The 16,031-nt window shown below is 38.2% G+C and overlaps 1 protein-coding gene across 2 annotated transcripts in view; it reads left to right on the top strand.

Moving 5' to 3' along the window:
- Positions 1–16,031, top strand: part of IARS1 (isoleucyl-tRNA synthetase 1) — a 150,244-nt gene that overhangs the window by 125,732 nt on the left and 8,481 nt on the right. For both annotated transcript variants that reach the window (XM_089523630.1, XM_089523623.1), the window contains exons 30-34: positions 2,802–2,978; positions 8,029–8,140; positions 9,253–9,378; positions 13,958–14,098; positions 14,989–15,141. In XM_089523630.1, the coding sequence (XP_089379756.1) occupies positions 2,802–2,978; positions 8,029–8,140; positions 9,253–9,378; positions 13,958–14,098; positions 14,989–15,141 (709 nt within the window). The remainder of the gene's footprint in view (positions 1–2,801; positions 2,979–8,028; positions 8,141–9,252; positions 9,379–13,957; positions 14,099–14,988; positions 15,142–16,031) is intronic.

Raw genomic sequence — 16,031 nt, 5'->3', positions numbered from 1 at the left:
CAGAACTACTCAATACCTTCTTTGCCTCAGTCTTCTCACAAAAGGAAAAGGGTGCTCCACTTGAAGACACAATAGGGGAAATGCAGCACATAATAAATAATGAGGTAGTACAGCAATACCTGGCTAAGTTAAATGAATTTAAATCTCCAGGACCAGATGAACTATATCCCAGCGTATTACAAGAACTGGCAGAAGTAATCTCAGAGTCATTGGCAATAATCTTTGAGAATTCCTGGAGAATAGGAGGAGTCCCAGCAGACTGGAGAAGAGCAAATGTCCCCATCTTCAAAAAGGGAAAAAGAAGATCTCATCAACTAATGCCCAGTTAGTCTGACATCAATGCCAGGAAAGATTCTAAAGCAGATAATTAAACAAGAGCCTATGAACATTTAGAAGGGAATGCCATAATCACAAAATGTCAATATGCGTTTCTGAGAAACAAGTCATGCCAAACTAATCTGATCTCTCTTTATATATATATAATTGCCAGCTTGGCAGATAAAGGGAATGTTGTGGATATAACATATCTTGATTTCAGTAAGGCCTTTGACAAAGTCTTCCATGATTTTCTAGCAAGCAAGTTAGTAAAATGTGGACTACATGATGCAACTGTTAAGTGGACTTCTAATTAGTTGACCAGCCGAACCCAAAGGGTGTTCAGCAATGGCTCCTCTTTATCTTGGAGAGAAGTGACCAGTGGGTTGCCACAGGCTTCTGTCCTGGGCCCAGTGCTGTTCAGCATCTTTATCAATGACTAGATGAAAAAATAGAGGGCATCCTGCAACCCACTGGTCACTTCTCTCCAAGATAAAGAGGAGCTTATCAAATCTGCATATGACACCAAATTAGGAGTAGCAGCTAATACCCCAGAAGAGAGGATCAGCATTCAAAATGACTTTAATAGATTAGAAGCCAAAAGTAACAAAATGGGAGAACATCAACAGGGAGAAATGTAAGATACAGCACTTAGGCAGAAAAGATGAAATGTATAGATACAGGATGAGGGACACCTGGATTAACAAAACTACATGCTAAAGGTATCTAGGAGTTCTAGTAGATCACAGGTTGAACATAAGTCAGTAGTGATGAGGCAGTTAAAAAACCTAATGCAATTCTAGGCTGCATCAATAGAAGTACAGTCGGCCCTCCTTATCCACGGATTTTTTTATCCACGGATTCAAGCATCCACAGCTTAAAAATATCCAAAAAAGTATAAATTCCAAATAGCAAGCCTTGATTTTCTGTTTTATATAAGGGACCCCATTTTATATAAGGGACCCTATTTTGCTCTGCCATTATATTTAATGGCATTTGAGCATCCATGGATTTTGTTGTCCACAGGTGAAACTGGAACCAAACCCCAGTGGATAACAATGTCCTACTATATAGTGTCTAGATCAAAGGAGTAATAATGCCAGTCTATTCTGCTTTGGTCGGGACTCACCTGGAATATTGTGTCCAGTTCTGGGCACCACAATTCAACAGGAATATTGACAAGCTGGAGTGTGTCCAGAGGAGGATGACTAAAATGATGAAGGGTCTGGAAACCATGCTCTATGAGGAGAGACTTAGGAAGCTGGGTATGTTTAACCTGGAGAAAAGAAGATGAAGAGGTGATATGACAGCCCTGTTTAAATATTTGAAGGGATGTGTTATTGAGGGAGCAAGCTTGTTTTCTGTTGCTGGAGAATAGGACCCAGTGGATTCAAACTACAGGAATAGAGATTCCACCTCAACATTAGGAGGAACCTCTTGACAGTAAGAACTTTCGACAGTGGAACACATTCCCTGGAAACCTTCTTGGGTCATCATCAGTCAGGGGTGCTTTGATTATATATTCCTGCATGGCAGAGGGGGCGGTTTACTGGATTGCTCTTGTGGTTTCTTCCAACTCTGACTCTATGATTTTGTTTTCTGATACGGGCTTATAGTCTTGTACAGTTTAGTCTGAGTTACCTCTAGAACACTAATTAACAGGAAAGAGCAACTATGAACTGAACGTAGGAAGAGTGTTACTCTGGGAATATGTTCTTAAACCACAGGAGCCTCCAGTTTGTCTTATTCTATGATAATGGGGTTTTGTTTTGTTTCATAGCTATTGCCAGATCAGCTACAATATTGCAAGAAGCAAAATCATTAGCCAGATGACAATAACAGCAAGGCTATGAAGGAACAGGAGAAATCAATACTTTAAGCATAATAGGAAAGTATTGAAGGAAAAGTCTTTGTGTGTTGGGAGTGGGAGTGCATAGAAGGTAGATAGAGAACAGATGGCTATAAAAGGAGAATAGAAAAGAGGATAAAAATTGAGCATGACATAGGTAATTGTGTGTGAAGGTGACTTTCCTCATTGCATTATGATAACAATATCTATATATAACTTTCAGTGCTCTGTTGAATGTAACTGTAGAAATATCCAGAACGGAATGGTCTTAATTTTGTTAATGTTCTAAATCTGGGAATAATATTTATTTATCAGTAATTTTCATTTAATGGAAGCTTTTCTCTATAAAATACTTACTTTCACATCGTAAAACATATTTAATTTTTGTTTAGCTGGATAGCATATTTTAAAACTTGCTTTTCAAAGGATCTTTACACTATCACAAAGAAAAATTAACTTGTCATAAACTGTGGAATTAGAATCTTTCCTTCTTTCTTCCTTTTTTTAAAAAAAAACAAATTATGTTACAGTTTAAAGATCTAAACTTTATTCTATAAATAAAATAGATTTTACCTTGTTGCAAAAACTGGTTATAAGCAATGTTTGAGACCTGTTGGTGTTGGTGATTTTATTACAGCGCAATCTTGTTCCTACCGATGAGATTACAGTATATTACCGTGCACATCCAGAAGGTGATTATCTTGAAACTGTTATTAAGGAACATACAGATTTTATTTATGCAACAATAAAGGCTGCCTTGAAGCCATATCCAGTACCTACCTCAAAAGAAGTGCTTATTCAAGAAAAAACCCAGGTAAGGACAAATACAAGTCCTTTGGAGTACATTCACCTTGCCTGTTATCTGAATAATGCATTGCTCACATTAAATGTTTATTGCACCACACAGACTATATCCATTTCAGATGTTCATATTATATAACATGTTTTAAGTTCAAGAAGTCACTGGATTAATACGAGGATCTTTCAATATTAGTTTGCCTTGTTTTACACACCCATTGTTAGAGTCTCTCTTTCGGTTTTATATTATTTCTCCTCATTTCAGCTAATACCCTTTACTAGGATTTCAAATTAAACCTGGTGAAAATATATTGCACAGCCTTTTGACTACTTGTCTTCATTTCCTATGTACTTTGCATGAAATATCTGAACTCTTGTTCTACTTCAATGCAGATTTTAATTGTAGCCCTTGATCTGCAGAAGCAATGGTGTTGCTAGGAGGGTGCGGGTCACACTGGGTGACAACCCAGAAGAGGGGTTAACAAAGTCCCCCACCACCACCACCACCTCATTTCCAGTGCCTCTTTCTCCTTGTGAGAACAGTATCATAAGGAGAACAGTGAGGCGACACTGTGGGAGCTGAGTGCCCCTCCCTTAATGCCATCACCTCAGTGAAGTGTACAAAAGCAAGGGAGCGTGCCCCCCCCCCCCCAGTGTGCTGCTCTACACATAAGTAGGGTGGCTCACGACAGGGAGGGGGGCTGGTCATGCTCCCTATCTGCTATGCTCGCTCTACATGTGTGTAGAATGGCTCATGGCAGGAAGGGAGCATGCCCAGACCCCTTCCTTGTCATGCACTGTTGTGCTCATGTCTAGAGTGGCTAGCAGCAGGGAGGTAGGCGGTGCCCTTTTGGCCCTGCCTCAGGAAGCCCAGCCCCCTGCACTGGGTCGCACCTCAGGTGGCGCCACCACTGTGCAGAAGCTCATATTATTTATACAGTATGTACTATAGCAAACTTGTCTGAGTGTTTTTACTTAGCGACTGGTGAATCACTGATTATATGTTTATATTGTTTATATAAGCAATCATTGTATGAAAAACACTTTCTGAATTCTTTGAGTCTGAGTAGGAGCAATTGGAAGCAAAAATATCTTAGAAATGCATAGGGTTTCTTTCATCCAAGGGTACCATTTGAAACAGCTCTTCCCCACCCAAAAGAGGCCCAAATTGTCATGGATCTGACGCATTGCAAGAACCATAATTTAGTTTGTGTATTCTTATATAAATAATAATAATAAATATGTGCCCTTGCCTGTAGTCCTCCTGGATTGTGGCACTAAGGTTCAGCCTTTTCCCTTTCCTGACTTAGTTTGCATGGCCAGCTATATGCCATGTCTCCCACACTCCCCAAGAGTAGGGTTTTTTGTTGGTCCCCCCCTTTTGGGGTTGTTGTTGCCTCATTTGAACTCTATAGCCCTCTAATTTCTTTTGAACACTTTACACGTACCTGGGAGACCAAGGATTGTTGCATGATGGAGGAAGATATCTCAAGAACCATATTAACCTGCTCGCACCTAGCACCTGATGGAAAGGCTCTACTTTGTGTCCCAATTTTGGTGGACGCCCAACTAGTACGACCAAAAGAGAGAACCTTCTCAGGCTGGCATTATCTATGATGTTATTTTATTGTATGGCGAAGACCATTTTGTTTAGTTACGCCATTGTTTTATGTATTTTATTCAAAATTTTATCTGTGTTTGTCATTCAGTTTGTTTGTTTTTTGCAGTGTTTTATTTGTGTTTATTATTCAATGAATGAAAAAGGACAGTCCTGTATCATTCAGACTGAAGGCTTAACTGGACATGCATTTTGTTTCCTGTAGCGGAAAGCTGCTATTTCTCTCCAGTTGGTTTTCAAGGCATGCTGTCTTTGATCCTAGAAGATGCATATAGCCATCCAATTCCCTTTTGAGTAGCCAGCATGAGTGATGAGATCTCCTTATGAAACCACCTCTTCTTTTGGCAACTAGTTCTATAGTTTAACAGTGAAATGTATGGGAGGATATCCGTTTTGTCTTTCCCAAACCTCCCATCATTCAGCTATATTGGGTGATGCAGGTTTGACATATTGAGGGGTGGTGGTGAAGTGGATTCATTCTATTTGCTTCCTCTACAGCATAAATAATTCTAGAAAATTCTATCATACCCTTCCCACCCCATTTGTGTTTCTTCTGAATCTAAGAGGCACTGTTGTGACCTTTTGTGATAAAGTATTCGTTCTAGCCCCCAGTCATCTTGGTTGGACTTTTCCCAACTCTTCAATAGCAATTTTTTGCTATGTAATAATCAAAATCCTATGCTATCTAAAAAATCCCAACTGTGGAGACCCTATAATGTGGTAACCCTGTGTAGCATCCCAACTGTGGTTACCCTGGATCAGTGGTGGCGAACCTATGGCACGAGTGACAGAAGTGGCACTCAGAGCCCTCTCTATGGGCACATATGTCATTACCTCAGCACAGAGTTTGCAGAATTTGTTACTAGAAAGAAAGAGGGACATGGCACTTTGTGATAAATAAATGGGTTTTGGGTTGCAGTTTGGACACTCAGTCTCTAAAATTTTTGCCATCACTGCCCTGGAGTATCCCAATTCTGGTTATATACCATTTTTGGTATGTAATAATAAACCCTATGTAGTTTTCCAACTGTGGTTATCATATACATTTTTCAGTGGCAGTTGTCTTTTGAGCCATCTGATCACCCCTAACATAGAATCCAGCTTCTTCACAGGTGCCTTAAAAAGGCTGTTTTTTCCTGACAACCCTGTCACTAATCCAGGTGCTATCAGTGTAGTTATGAAATTAGGATTTTGCGCTGCACTTTTCATTTATTTACATTGAGCTGCATTTGCCATTTTGTTGCCCATCCTCCCAGATTGGAAACATCCTTCATAGCCCAACTGTTCTTAAGTAATGTGAAGTCAAAGGCTTTCATGACCAGCATCCATAGTATTTTTGTGGGGTTTTTGGGCTATGTGGCCGTGTTCTGGATTAATTTATTCCTGATGTTTCGCCTGCATCTCTGGCTGGCATCTTCAGAGAATGTTCTTAAGTAATATTTTTCACATGATAAAAATTTTCAGCTCCACAGTTCTTTCTGAAGTTAAGGCTGTTTGTTGCTGGCTCAGGTAGATACAGGACTCGGCCTGTAACTTCTAACCATTTGCCAAATGCATTTTAGTCGATTGAATATAGAATGAAATATTGTTTGATTTCAATGGCACAGTTCAGAATGAAAAGGACAGACCTCTTTGCCTTGCCCTTGAGAAATATTCCTTGTGGTTAACTGACCAAATATTCCCTTTTAGGGAACACAGGTAACAGAAAAATATATATGAAAGTCTACTGATGTGATCTTGATAAATGGGAAGTTAAGAAAAGTACTTAGGAGATACCCACTGTATCATTTCATGAATGATTAATTCTAAAATATTTGTCAAAAACAGAATAATATATTTGTTTGCAATTACAGCTGGCCCTCTATATTTGCGGGTTTGACTTTTGCGGATTTAATGATTCATGGATTATTTGCTGCCTGTCTCATTTTTAATAGGGACTGCAGACCTCATGAGACTACGAACGTGTGGTGATGTTTATAAGTTCTTATTAAAATGGCATTGGGCAGCAATGTAGGTGTCAGTAAGCCCTGCCAGCCACCCGCTTCTGCCTTGTGAAAGAGCCCCACTGCTTTGAAGGCATCCACAGTGGGTTGAATCTATGGGTCATGCTTTTTTTGTGTTAAATGTGGTGGTGGTATAGAGTTATTTGCGTTTTTTCCAGTTTCACTGGAGTCCTGTGCCCTTAACCCCAGAGAATGTGGGGGGCTGACTGTACAGTTCAGATGAGGTCAGTTTACAAGGTATTGGTGACAATCCTTTTTATAGGGAAAAATTCAGGTTTACATGTAGTTTTTGGGAGATTGTAGATGATGAATTTTAGGTGTTCACTGCAAATGCTTGGAATTCTAGGACAGCCAGAAAGACAGTAAGTTCTACAGGTATGTAATAGCCCTGGTACAGGTGTTTGACACAAATAGGATAGAGGAATCTTGGGTGTTGCCTTTCATCAACGCAGTAAAAGTGTCCATCTGTTCCTGATTTATGGATCTCCAAGCATGAAAACAATGAGTAATGATTATTTCTCTAGAAAATGAAGTAATATGTCAAAAGGTAAAAGGTATAAGAAAGTTTGATAATACAACTTTGATTTGTATCTGTATTTGATCTGCAATAATCCTTTCCCTGATATACTGACCAAATACAGACACAAATCAAAGAAACTTTAGATACCAAGAAAGATATCAAGTATTTTCAATATCTATATACCAATTACTGAGTCATGCTCAACCATCCCTATGTATCCCATCCCATATTGTTTGGGGGAGGGGGCATTCACTCTGACCCTCATTGTATTCTTTATTGAAGGTTGGAGGGAAGAATTCAGAAGTTTGAGGAAGAAGAAATTTTCATTTTATTGTGTCATAATACAAACCAGTCATATTTCTTTCAAAAGATTCAAAGTGCAAATCCTGGTGTTTGCAATTAAAAAAAGAGATAACTAACCATCACCAGAATATCGCCCAATAAAATTATGTTGACTTCTTCAAAGGTCATTGTTTTTCTCATGGTGTAACTATCATCATTTTAACTGAAATGTGCAACAACAGCAAAAAATGCATCATAAAGTTTTTTGTGTGTGAGACCTTGAATCCATGTTATGGTAATGTTTAGAATTATTAATTCAGCCTTGAAACTTGTCAGTTTCCTGGTGGTTAATAGCCAGTAAAACTTGCCCCCTAGTGGCCAGGTCTAGGAGACCCAGACTTAAAGTGTGTCATCTGTAGGTGCAACTCTGACTCCTTTCTACACCTCTTTTTTATAGTGTTGAAAGCTTATTTCTTAGCCTAAGTTTGTCTCTGCTAATATCCTCTGCATGGTTATTTCTTTGTTAGTTTACAACTATTGTCACTGTAATTCTTGACAGTCTACCCAAATTTTAGAAGCTTTGAGGTTTTGCGTATCGCATCTGAGAAGAATGATGTAAAAAAATTAACTGTTGTTTCTTTAGCTGAAGGGATCAGAACTGGAAATTACACTAGCCAAAGGCGCTTTGCATCATCACATTGAACCAACATGTGCTTATGTCAATGTGAACATCTGTGTTAATGGTAAAGAGCAAGGTAGGAATATATTCCACTGCTTTTTGAATTGTCACCATTGTCTTTTTAGTCACTGCTATCATTGGGAGGAAGGCTGTATATGTTGGGGGTTCTGTCTGTGTAGTCACTACTTTTTTCATGCTGGTAAAATTCTTTCCTTACCACTGAAGCAATCATAAAAGCATAACAAATTCATGTAATCAGTTTGTGTGATAGATGCCAATAGAGACTGCACTATTTAGCCTTGAGAGTAATCGCCACTGAAATTAATGTGGCTTAATTTTATGAAGGCATATATAATTTTGCACTGTTAATTTTGAGCTTCCTTGCATGGTACAAAAAGAGAGAACTAAAATCTGGAACCAGGTGGAGAAAGGGCATATTAAGTGCCTAAAATTATATATTATAAAAATAATGCAAGCTGCTAATATTGAAACAATGAAAACATCACTTAGTACATCATTGATCTTGCTAATTCACCAGTGCGGGAATGTCCACCTATAACAAGGTCCTACCAGTTTGGTGGGTGATTAAGGTACGAAGGCAGGTTGAATTTAATAACAAAACTGATAGTTATTCTTAAAATTATTCAAGAAAAATAATTATCATGCTCCTTTGATCCCATAAAATTAATTTTACACAGTGTGTCCCATTTAAAAAAATAGTTTGAATTTCACATCTGGATCATATTGTTGCATTATTTATTATCAATTTTAAAGAAAACATTGGTATTTTTATATTTTTGAAAAATACGATTTTGATGAAGATACTTGTTCTTGGATAAAAGAAGAAAATTGTGCCCTTTAAGTGACTTCTGTTGTATGTAGACTCATAGAGGTGGAAGACTCAAGGGCTATCCAGTCCAACCCCATTCTGCCTTTCAGGGACACAGAATCAAAGCAGCCCTGACAGATGGCCATCCAGTTCTGTTTGAAAACCTCCAAAGAAGGGGACTCACCACTCTCTGAGGGAGTGTGTCCCACTGTCAAACAGCTCTTACTGTCCTCCTAAGGTTGAGGTGGAATCTCTTTTCCTGTAGTTTGAATCCATTGTGTATTCACAGTATAGGTGAAGCAGTCTCGATAACTTACTAGAAAAATATTTTTCTTATTACTCTGCATTCTCCTCTGCAGGTGGAATGGTCCTGCTAGAAAATCCTAAAGGAGATAATAAATTAGACTTTACCAGATTTATTAATACCATGTCATCAATTTTTGGACTTGAAAATTCAAAGCTGGCGGTTTTCAGTGGAAAAACAGGTGAGTAGCAGTAGAGAGCAACACACATAAACACACCCACCCGCCTGTGATAACTGTGTTTCGGAAAAAAATATTGCTATGATTTTAGAAAATATGTAACTTAAAAAAATCCCTTGAAGATATGCTTTACTTGAACTTTCTTTTTACTAATCCTATGAGAAGAAATTTAACTGGATATAGACCACCACTAAAATTTGTTTATAAAAATCCTGCTTGGTTCTGCTTCTGTAAATTTGATCCATTTGAATTAAGAGTGTGCCTTTGAGTTCTTTATCTACCTGCTTAGATTCAGGGGAACAAGCTACTGTAGCATTTGCAAATCTCATACAGTGAAACATTTATGCTCTTTGTAAGCTAAACCAATGTGCTTTTTCATTGCCATTTTAAAAAGGTTTTATTTTATGGAAGACTGAAGATCTCATGACTTGTATTTCAAGGACAGTGATGAACCACCTGATTACTTTGTTTAAAAGTTTGGAAGGACTAGGAACAACTTTCTGTTCCCTCCTTCAGCCCACTGTGGACAATGTAGTGGTCCATGCTGGTGAAACTTGAAATGATTTAAAGGTTGTTTTTTTTAACCAATGTGGGTTTATTTATTTTTTTAAATTAAAATAAGGTTATTATTGGGAGGCAATAGGTACTGTGCGAAGTACAAAAATGGCTGAGGGTTGCATGTGGTTTCCTCCCGTTTTAAAAGACTTCATATGTGTGTAAACATAATGTTCTGCATAAAAAAACCTAAGCTGAATTATATCAGTTGGTCATAAAGTTGCTGCTAGATTTTTCTTCATCCTCTTCCTTCTTATACATAACACATACATTTTGCAGATGTTTGTTAACAGTTGTAGCTTTCTCATATGCTCAGTGCTTTTTTCCATGGAATATCAAAAAATCAAGGGTGCATCTACACTGTAGAAATAATGGAATTTATTACCTTAATGAACACAACTCCACCCTGCAAAATTCTGGGATTTGTAGTTTTGTGAGGCATCAGCATGCTGGCAGAGAAGGTTAAATGCTTGCATAGAATAGAGTTACAGCACTTATAGGGGTGCCAAACTGCATTATTTCTACAGTATAGATGCACCCTAAATTGGAAAAAAGCAGCAGTTCAAATAGGACTGACCCAAATTGTGAGGAATAATTTAGGAGAATCTTCCTCCACCAAAAATACTTCCATCCTCAGTATTCTATATGTAAGAGGGTACTTTGGTGATTGATAGAAGGCATACAGGTGGTGGTGGGAGATATACTCACTGTAAGTTAGCTGAAGCTTTGGCAGCATTTCCCCCCTTTAAGATTATCCTTTCTAGTACTAATGACATCATCTTGTATGCAGTCAGGTTTCAGTGATGACAGATGAAGGTAATTCAGATTGAAAGCAACATCTACCTGCCTTTTTCATTAATTTGACAATGATCCAGTATGCCTTTGGCTGTGCATTTCTATCAGATTTCAGTGTATAAAACTAAACTGCAGCCTGCATTTAATGTTGGTACCTTTAACATACACGTGTTCAGTTAGGAAACATGATGGTTAGTGGACTTAATTTTTTTCCTCCTTCATATTACTATCTTAATCTTGCAAGAAAAAAAGCTGGCTGGCATATTTTTCTTCTGTAAAGACACTTCATCTATATCACCTTTACTTATGTCCACTGAGTTGATGTTCTAAATTATAAAGTTTACCTTGACTGCCACAAATTGTGGGACAACATTTGTACTTCTGGATTTTTTTAAAAAATAAATAACTGCATTTGAAGTTTTGTTCCACATAATTTCACACAGCAATAGGAAAATGCTTTAATTGGTTTTGCACTTTAAAAAGGCATAGTTGGAATGTGTGGGTGGAGGGGCGAAGTGAGAGATGGGAACAGAAAGGAGTATTCTACTGTGTTGATTGCATATTTTTAATGTTATGACTACTTGAGGAATTCTTAATTACAATTAATTCGTTTTTGAAAAAATATAGCTTAGAATTTTTTGAACCATAGTGCCATGACTGGTGTACATTACATAAAAATCAAATAAACAGTAAACAGTCACAATAATTACATAATAAAATCAGTAGCAAAGAATAAGAAACACTGCAGTTCATAAAATTAATATAAAACCTCTAGCACAATGCTTCCCAAACTTTGGTCCTCAAGATGTTTTGGACTTCAGCTCCGAGAATTCCTGGCTATTGACCAAGCTGGAAGGGAATTTTAGGAAAACCAAAGTTTGGGAACCACTGCTCTAGCAGAACAGATCAATGTTAAACCACCAAATGATGATTCTTAAAATGCCTGGGATTAGAAGCCCCCCACATCATGCTGCAAAATGGATAATGTGTGTGTTAAGTGAGCCTACTAGTGAAGGATGTTCCTTAGCCAATTCCCTGGGTCTGTAGCCAAATCCCAGTGTTGAATGTTCCCAGCCAATTCTTTCACATGGAAAGCTAGGTTGCGTCTCCTCTGCTTTTCTTCTGACAGGAGGTAAAGACCTTTATATTCTGATAGGCTTTTGGCCCCCAACTGTTTTCTGGAGAGGGGTCTTCTAATGAGGCATGTTGTACTTGTCCAACATTTTTCATATTATTTAAAAAAAATTGAAATCCGCAGACTTGAAAATCCGTGGAGGAGTGACTGCCATTAACCCCAGTGAGGCGCACGCCCTGCATATACATGCCCCATTCAAGCCTATAGGGCTTGAATATACATGAATTTAGGAACTCACCTTCTGGAATGGATCCTCTGCATGTTCCAAGGGGCAACTGTATTAAAATTGTTTTAATTCTGTGTTTGATTTTTGTATGAGAAGTTATTTAATTGCATTTCACTTCCCAGTAATGCCATCATCTAGAGAACCAGTGTGTGGTGCACTGTTTGATTTTTGGACTAGGACTCAGGGAGACCAGAGATTGAATCCTCAGTCAGTCATAGAATTTTGCTGGGTGACGATGGGCAAGTCATACTCTCTCTCAGCCTCAAAGGAAGGCAGTGGCAAACCCTCTCTGAGCAAATCTGGCCAATAAAACCCTATGATGAGTTTGCCTTAGGGGTACTGTATGTCAGAAATGGCTTGAAGACAGATAACCAGGTGTGTGGACCACACCTGGTGACACCCTAAGGGGAGGTGGACACCACTTCTCCTCATATATCTACCTTTTGGTAGAAACGGGCTGTAGCATTCACCTGTTTCCTTTTTAAATGCTTTAAAAGATTGTGGAAGTGGGGTGAAGCTCAGTGGGAGGAGAAAGGAGATGCCCCAGATTTTTTTAAAAATTAAAATTTAATATTTCAAAATTTTATTTTTTTATAAAAAGTTGAAAATTTTTGAAAATTTTATAATAATAATTTATTTATATATTCTCGCCTCTCCCAGATGGATCGAGGTGGGATTACAGTCCGCTAAGATACAGATATCAGTAATAAAATGCATATAAAAATACATCAATAAAATACAATTAATCTTAAAAGCTAACTTGAATTTTTTTATTCTTTTAAAATTTTCTTTAAAAGCATCACATTTTAACCAAATCTTCACTATGTATATGAAAATACATTTAGTTTGTGCATATAATATTGTAATTTGAAGGCATAATTTTTAATTTTGCTAGTTGTTTATGTCACAACTATTCGCATTACATTCAGTGGAATATGGAATTACAATTTACCAATAAGATTAGTACCAAAAAGCATTCCTAAGGATTCTGTACGGTGTGAAATGGGAGGAGGTCTATGGGGAGGGCACCATGAGTTACCGCACTGGGTGACACCAACCCTAGAGATGCCACTGTAGACAACCACTTCATAACTTATACAATTTAGCTGTATCTAGATTTAGTTTGTGTTGTAAACCTCCTTTTGACTAGGAGAAAAGTAGATAATGAAGGGAAGCTGGTAGGCAACTACACACATCGAGAGATGACTTGTGCTTGTGGCCTTTTCTCAGAAAGGACACCAGTGTCATTTGCACATGCTCAGACATTACCAGGCAGGTAGGGTGGAGCCATGAGAAAATGGCCACCTTGCTATCCTGCTATAACACAGCCCACATTTTGAATGTAAGAAGATCCATGCTGGATCATGCCAAAGGACTGTCCAGTACAATACCCTGTTCCCCATAGAAGCCAACCAAACATGCCCAAGGTAATTCCACATCTTGGGTATGGGAGCAATAGCCCCCTCTTAGATTTGTCTTCCAGCATCTGGGGCACAGAGGCATGGGGACCTTGGAAACTGATGGTAGCATGTAGCCATCATGAGCAAAAGCCAGTAATAGCATTTTCCCACCATGACTTTCCTAGTCCTCTTTGCAATGGTAGATAGACCAGAGTCTGGAGACAGTGTGGACTAATCAAACAAATGGATGGTCTGAAACCTTCCTCTCTTGATATTGTATATGGAGAAATGGGTGCATCCACATTAGATGAATATTGCATGGTACAAATGCTCGTGGCATATGTTTGCAGCTTTAAATGGAAGTGTCTTTGAATTGCATCCTGAAAAGGAAAGCCCATTTCATGTAAACTGCTGGCAGTATCAGCATCATAGCTCGCCTGTAACAGCTTGATTTTTTCTTTTTCTTTTCAGAGCTGAAAAACCAAACAGACTTGCTGAGTCTCAGTGGAAAGCTCCTTCATGTAACAGCAGGGTCAGTGCCAGCCTTGAATAGTCTTGATGGCTCCCTCTGTCCCTATATCAATTTACAACTAGTGAATGCACATCCACAAGGTACTTTGTGTAAGATACTGATTCCATGGCAGTAAATTAGTTTTTTGAAATTTAAACTTTGGGCCTGACTTGAGATCTAGCTTAATTGCACACCTGTCCTGGGCCTTGTTTCATAGTTATAGTTGTTGTGGGCTAGTTATAACCCACCATCACATTACTAAGCAGATGCCTTTCTTTCCCTCCCCTCAATACGATTGTGGTGCCACAAAGGGCTTAACGAATAGCCATTCCCCTTGTGTGAATTTTATATCAGGAAAAGCTGATTATTGAAGAGAAAGTAGAGAAGGTATGAGATGATATTGGAGGAACAGGGAGGAAATAGAGGTAAGTCATAATGTAGGACATCCCTGATATACACAGAAGATGTCAAGAACTACTGCTGTTGTACACAAAAAAGGTGTACATAAAAGGTGTAAGTGTTCTGGGTTTTGCAACACTGGTTCATCTGATAGAGATGAGTTCTTGGCATACAGTCATAATCTCATTTGCACATACTCTGTAGGTGTTCTAAATTCTTATATGAAAAAGTATCTGGCTCTTACCATAATTTTGTTTTTGTTTTTTTGTTTTTTTATTTATATACCGCTATTCGAAAGATCATAGCGGTGAACAGCAAGTAAGCTAATTAGCAAGTAAGTAATGTAGTTTTAATAGGAAAATAATGGAAAAATCCCTCTGTATAATAGGGATTCATATGCTAGTCAAGGTTAGAACTGAATAGTGAATCTACAGAGAAGTAAGTTTTGCTACTTCTGGGAATGTATAGAATTGCAGCCTGGGTCAGGCACAGAGTATTTAGGACAGGATGAAGAAATCTGTCGTAAAATAAAAAGAAAACTTTATTTTGTTTCTTACTTTTGTTAAAATCCTAATAATTTTTTTCCCTCCAGAATGTCTGAATGGGGTGGTGGGAACTCTTCTAATGGAAAATCCTGCTGGCCAGAATGGACTAACATATCAAGGGCTTCTGCATGAAACAGGAAAAATGTTTGGACTCAGAAGCAGACGGCTAAAATTATTTCTGGATGAAGCGCTAACAATGGGTAAGCATAAAGAGTGGTTAAAGTGCAAGGCAGGTTAAACATAATTTTAAGGTGTATATTGCTTTAAGGGCGGGGGGAGGAAGAGAGGAGAACCCAAAAAATAATGTGTACACTTTGCCTGTCTAGCTGCAACAGAGATACAGGCTGATGATGTAAGGCTTCCACCCACCCACAACTGTTATGGATACATTTCTCTAATTAAGTTGATACTGTAGACCAGGGGTAGGCAACCTGTGGCCCGCGGGCCGGATGCGGCCCGGCGAGGCCTTGGGACCAGCCCGGTCCTGCTGCCGATTGCCGCCAGGGCCTTTGGGGGGCAATTGTCTATAGAAGCCTCAGAAACATGCATTTATATTAACATTTTAAAAAAAAATCAGCAAATTTTTTCGCGTGTCCTCCATTTTTTTTTAAAAAAGTGTCTTCCATTTGAAAATTTTGTCCTACATTTGTCCTGGTTTATTTATATATTTAATTTTTTTTAAAAAAAATATTTAATTATTTATTTTTTGGCTTCGGCCCCCCAGTTGTCTGAGGGACAGCAACCCGGCCCCCAGCTCAAAAAGATTGCCTACCCCTGCTGTAGACAATGCAATTTTCAACACATAATACATTAATAAGTGAGGCATTTGTCTAATTAAACATAAGGCATTTGAAAAACATATATGAAATAAAATACAGCACCTTGTGTAAATGGAAGATGAAATGGCCTTGATAACTTCAATGAATGTACTGCCTGAGAAGAATTTAATATCACATTTAATTGTTAAAATGCAGTTTATTTTTAGCCTTGTAAATGTTACAGGGCAGTAGATAAGTTATTACAGTAAACGATGTTCCAAGTACACAGTCTAACAATTATTTCATTGAAATGATGGGCCTGGTAAATAATC

Source organism: Sceloporus occidentalis, unplaced genomic scaffold, assembly GCF_023333645.1.
Source record: "Sceloporus occidentalis isolate IW3139 unplaced genomic scaffold, rSceOcc1.0.p SCAF_1, whole genome shotgun sequence".
Lineage (NCBI taxonomy): Eukaryota > Metazoa > Chordata > Lepidosauria > Squamata > Phrynosomatidae > Sceloporus > Sceloporus occidentalis.
The sequence above is the reverse complement of the archived record's forward strand: the minus strand, read 5'-3'. Positions and strand labels throughout refer to the sequence as shown.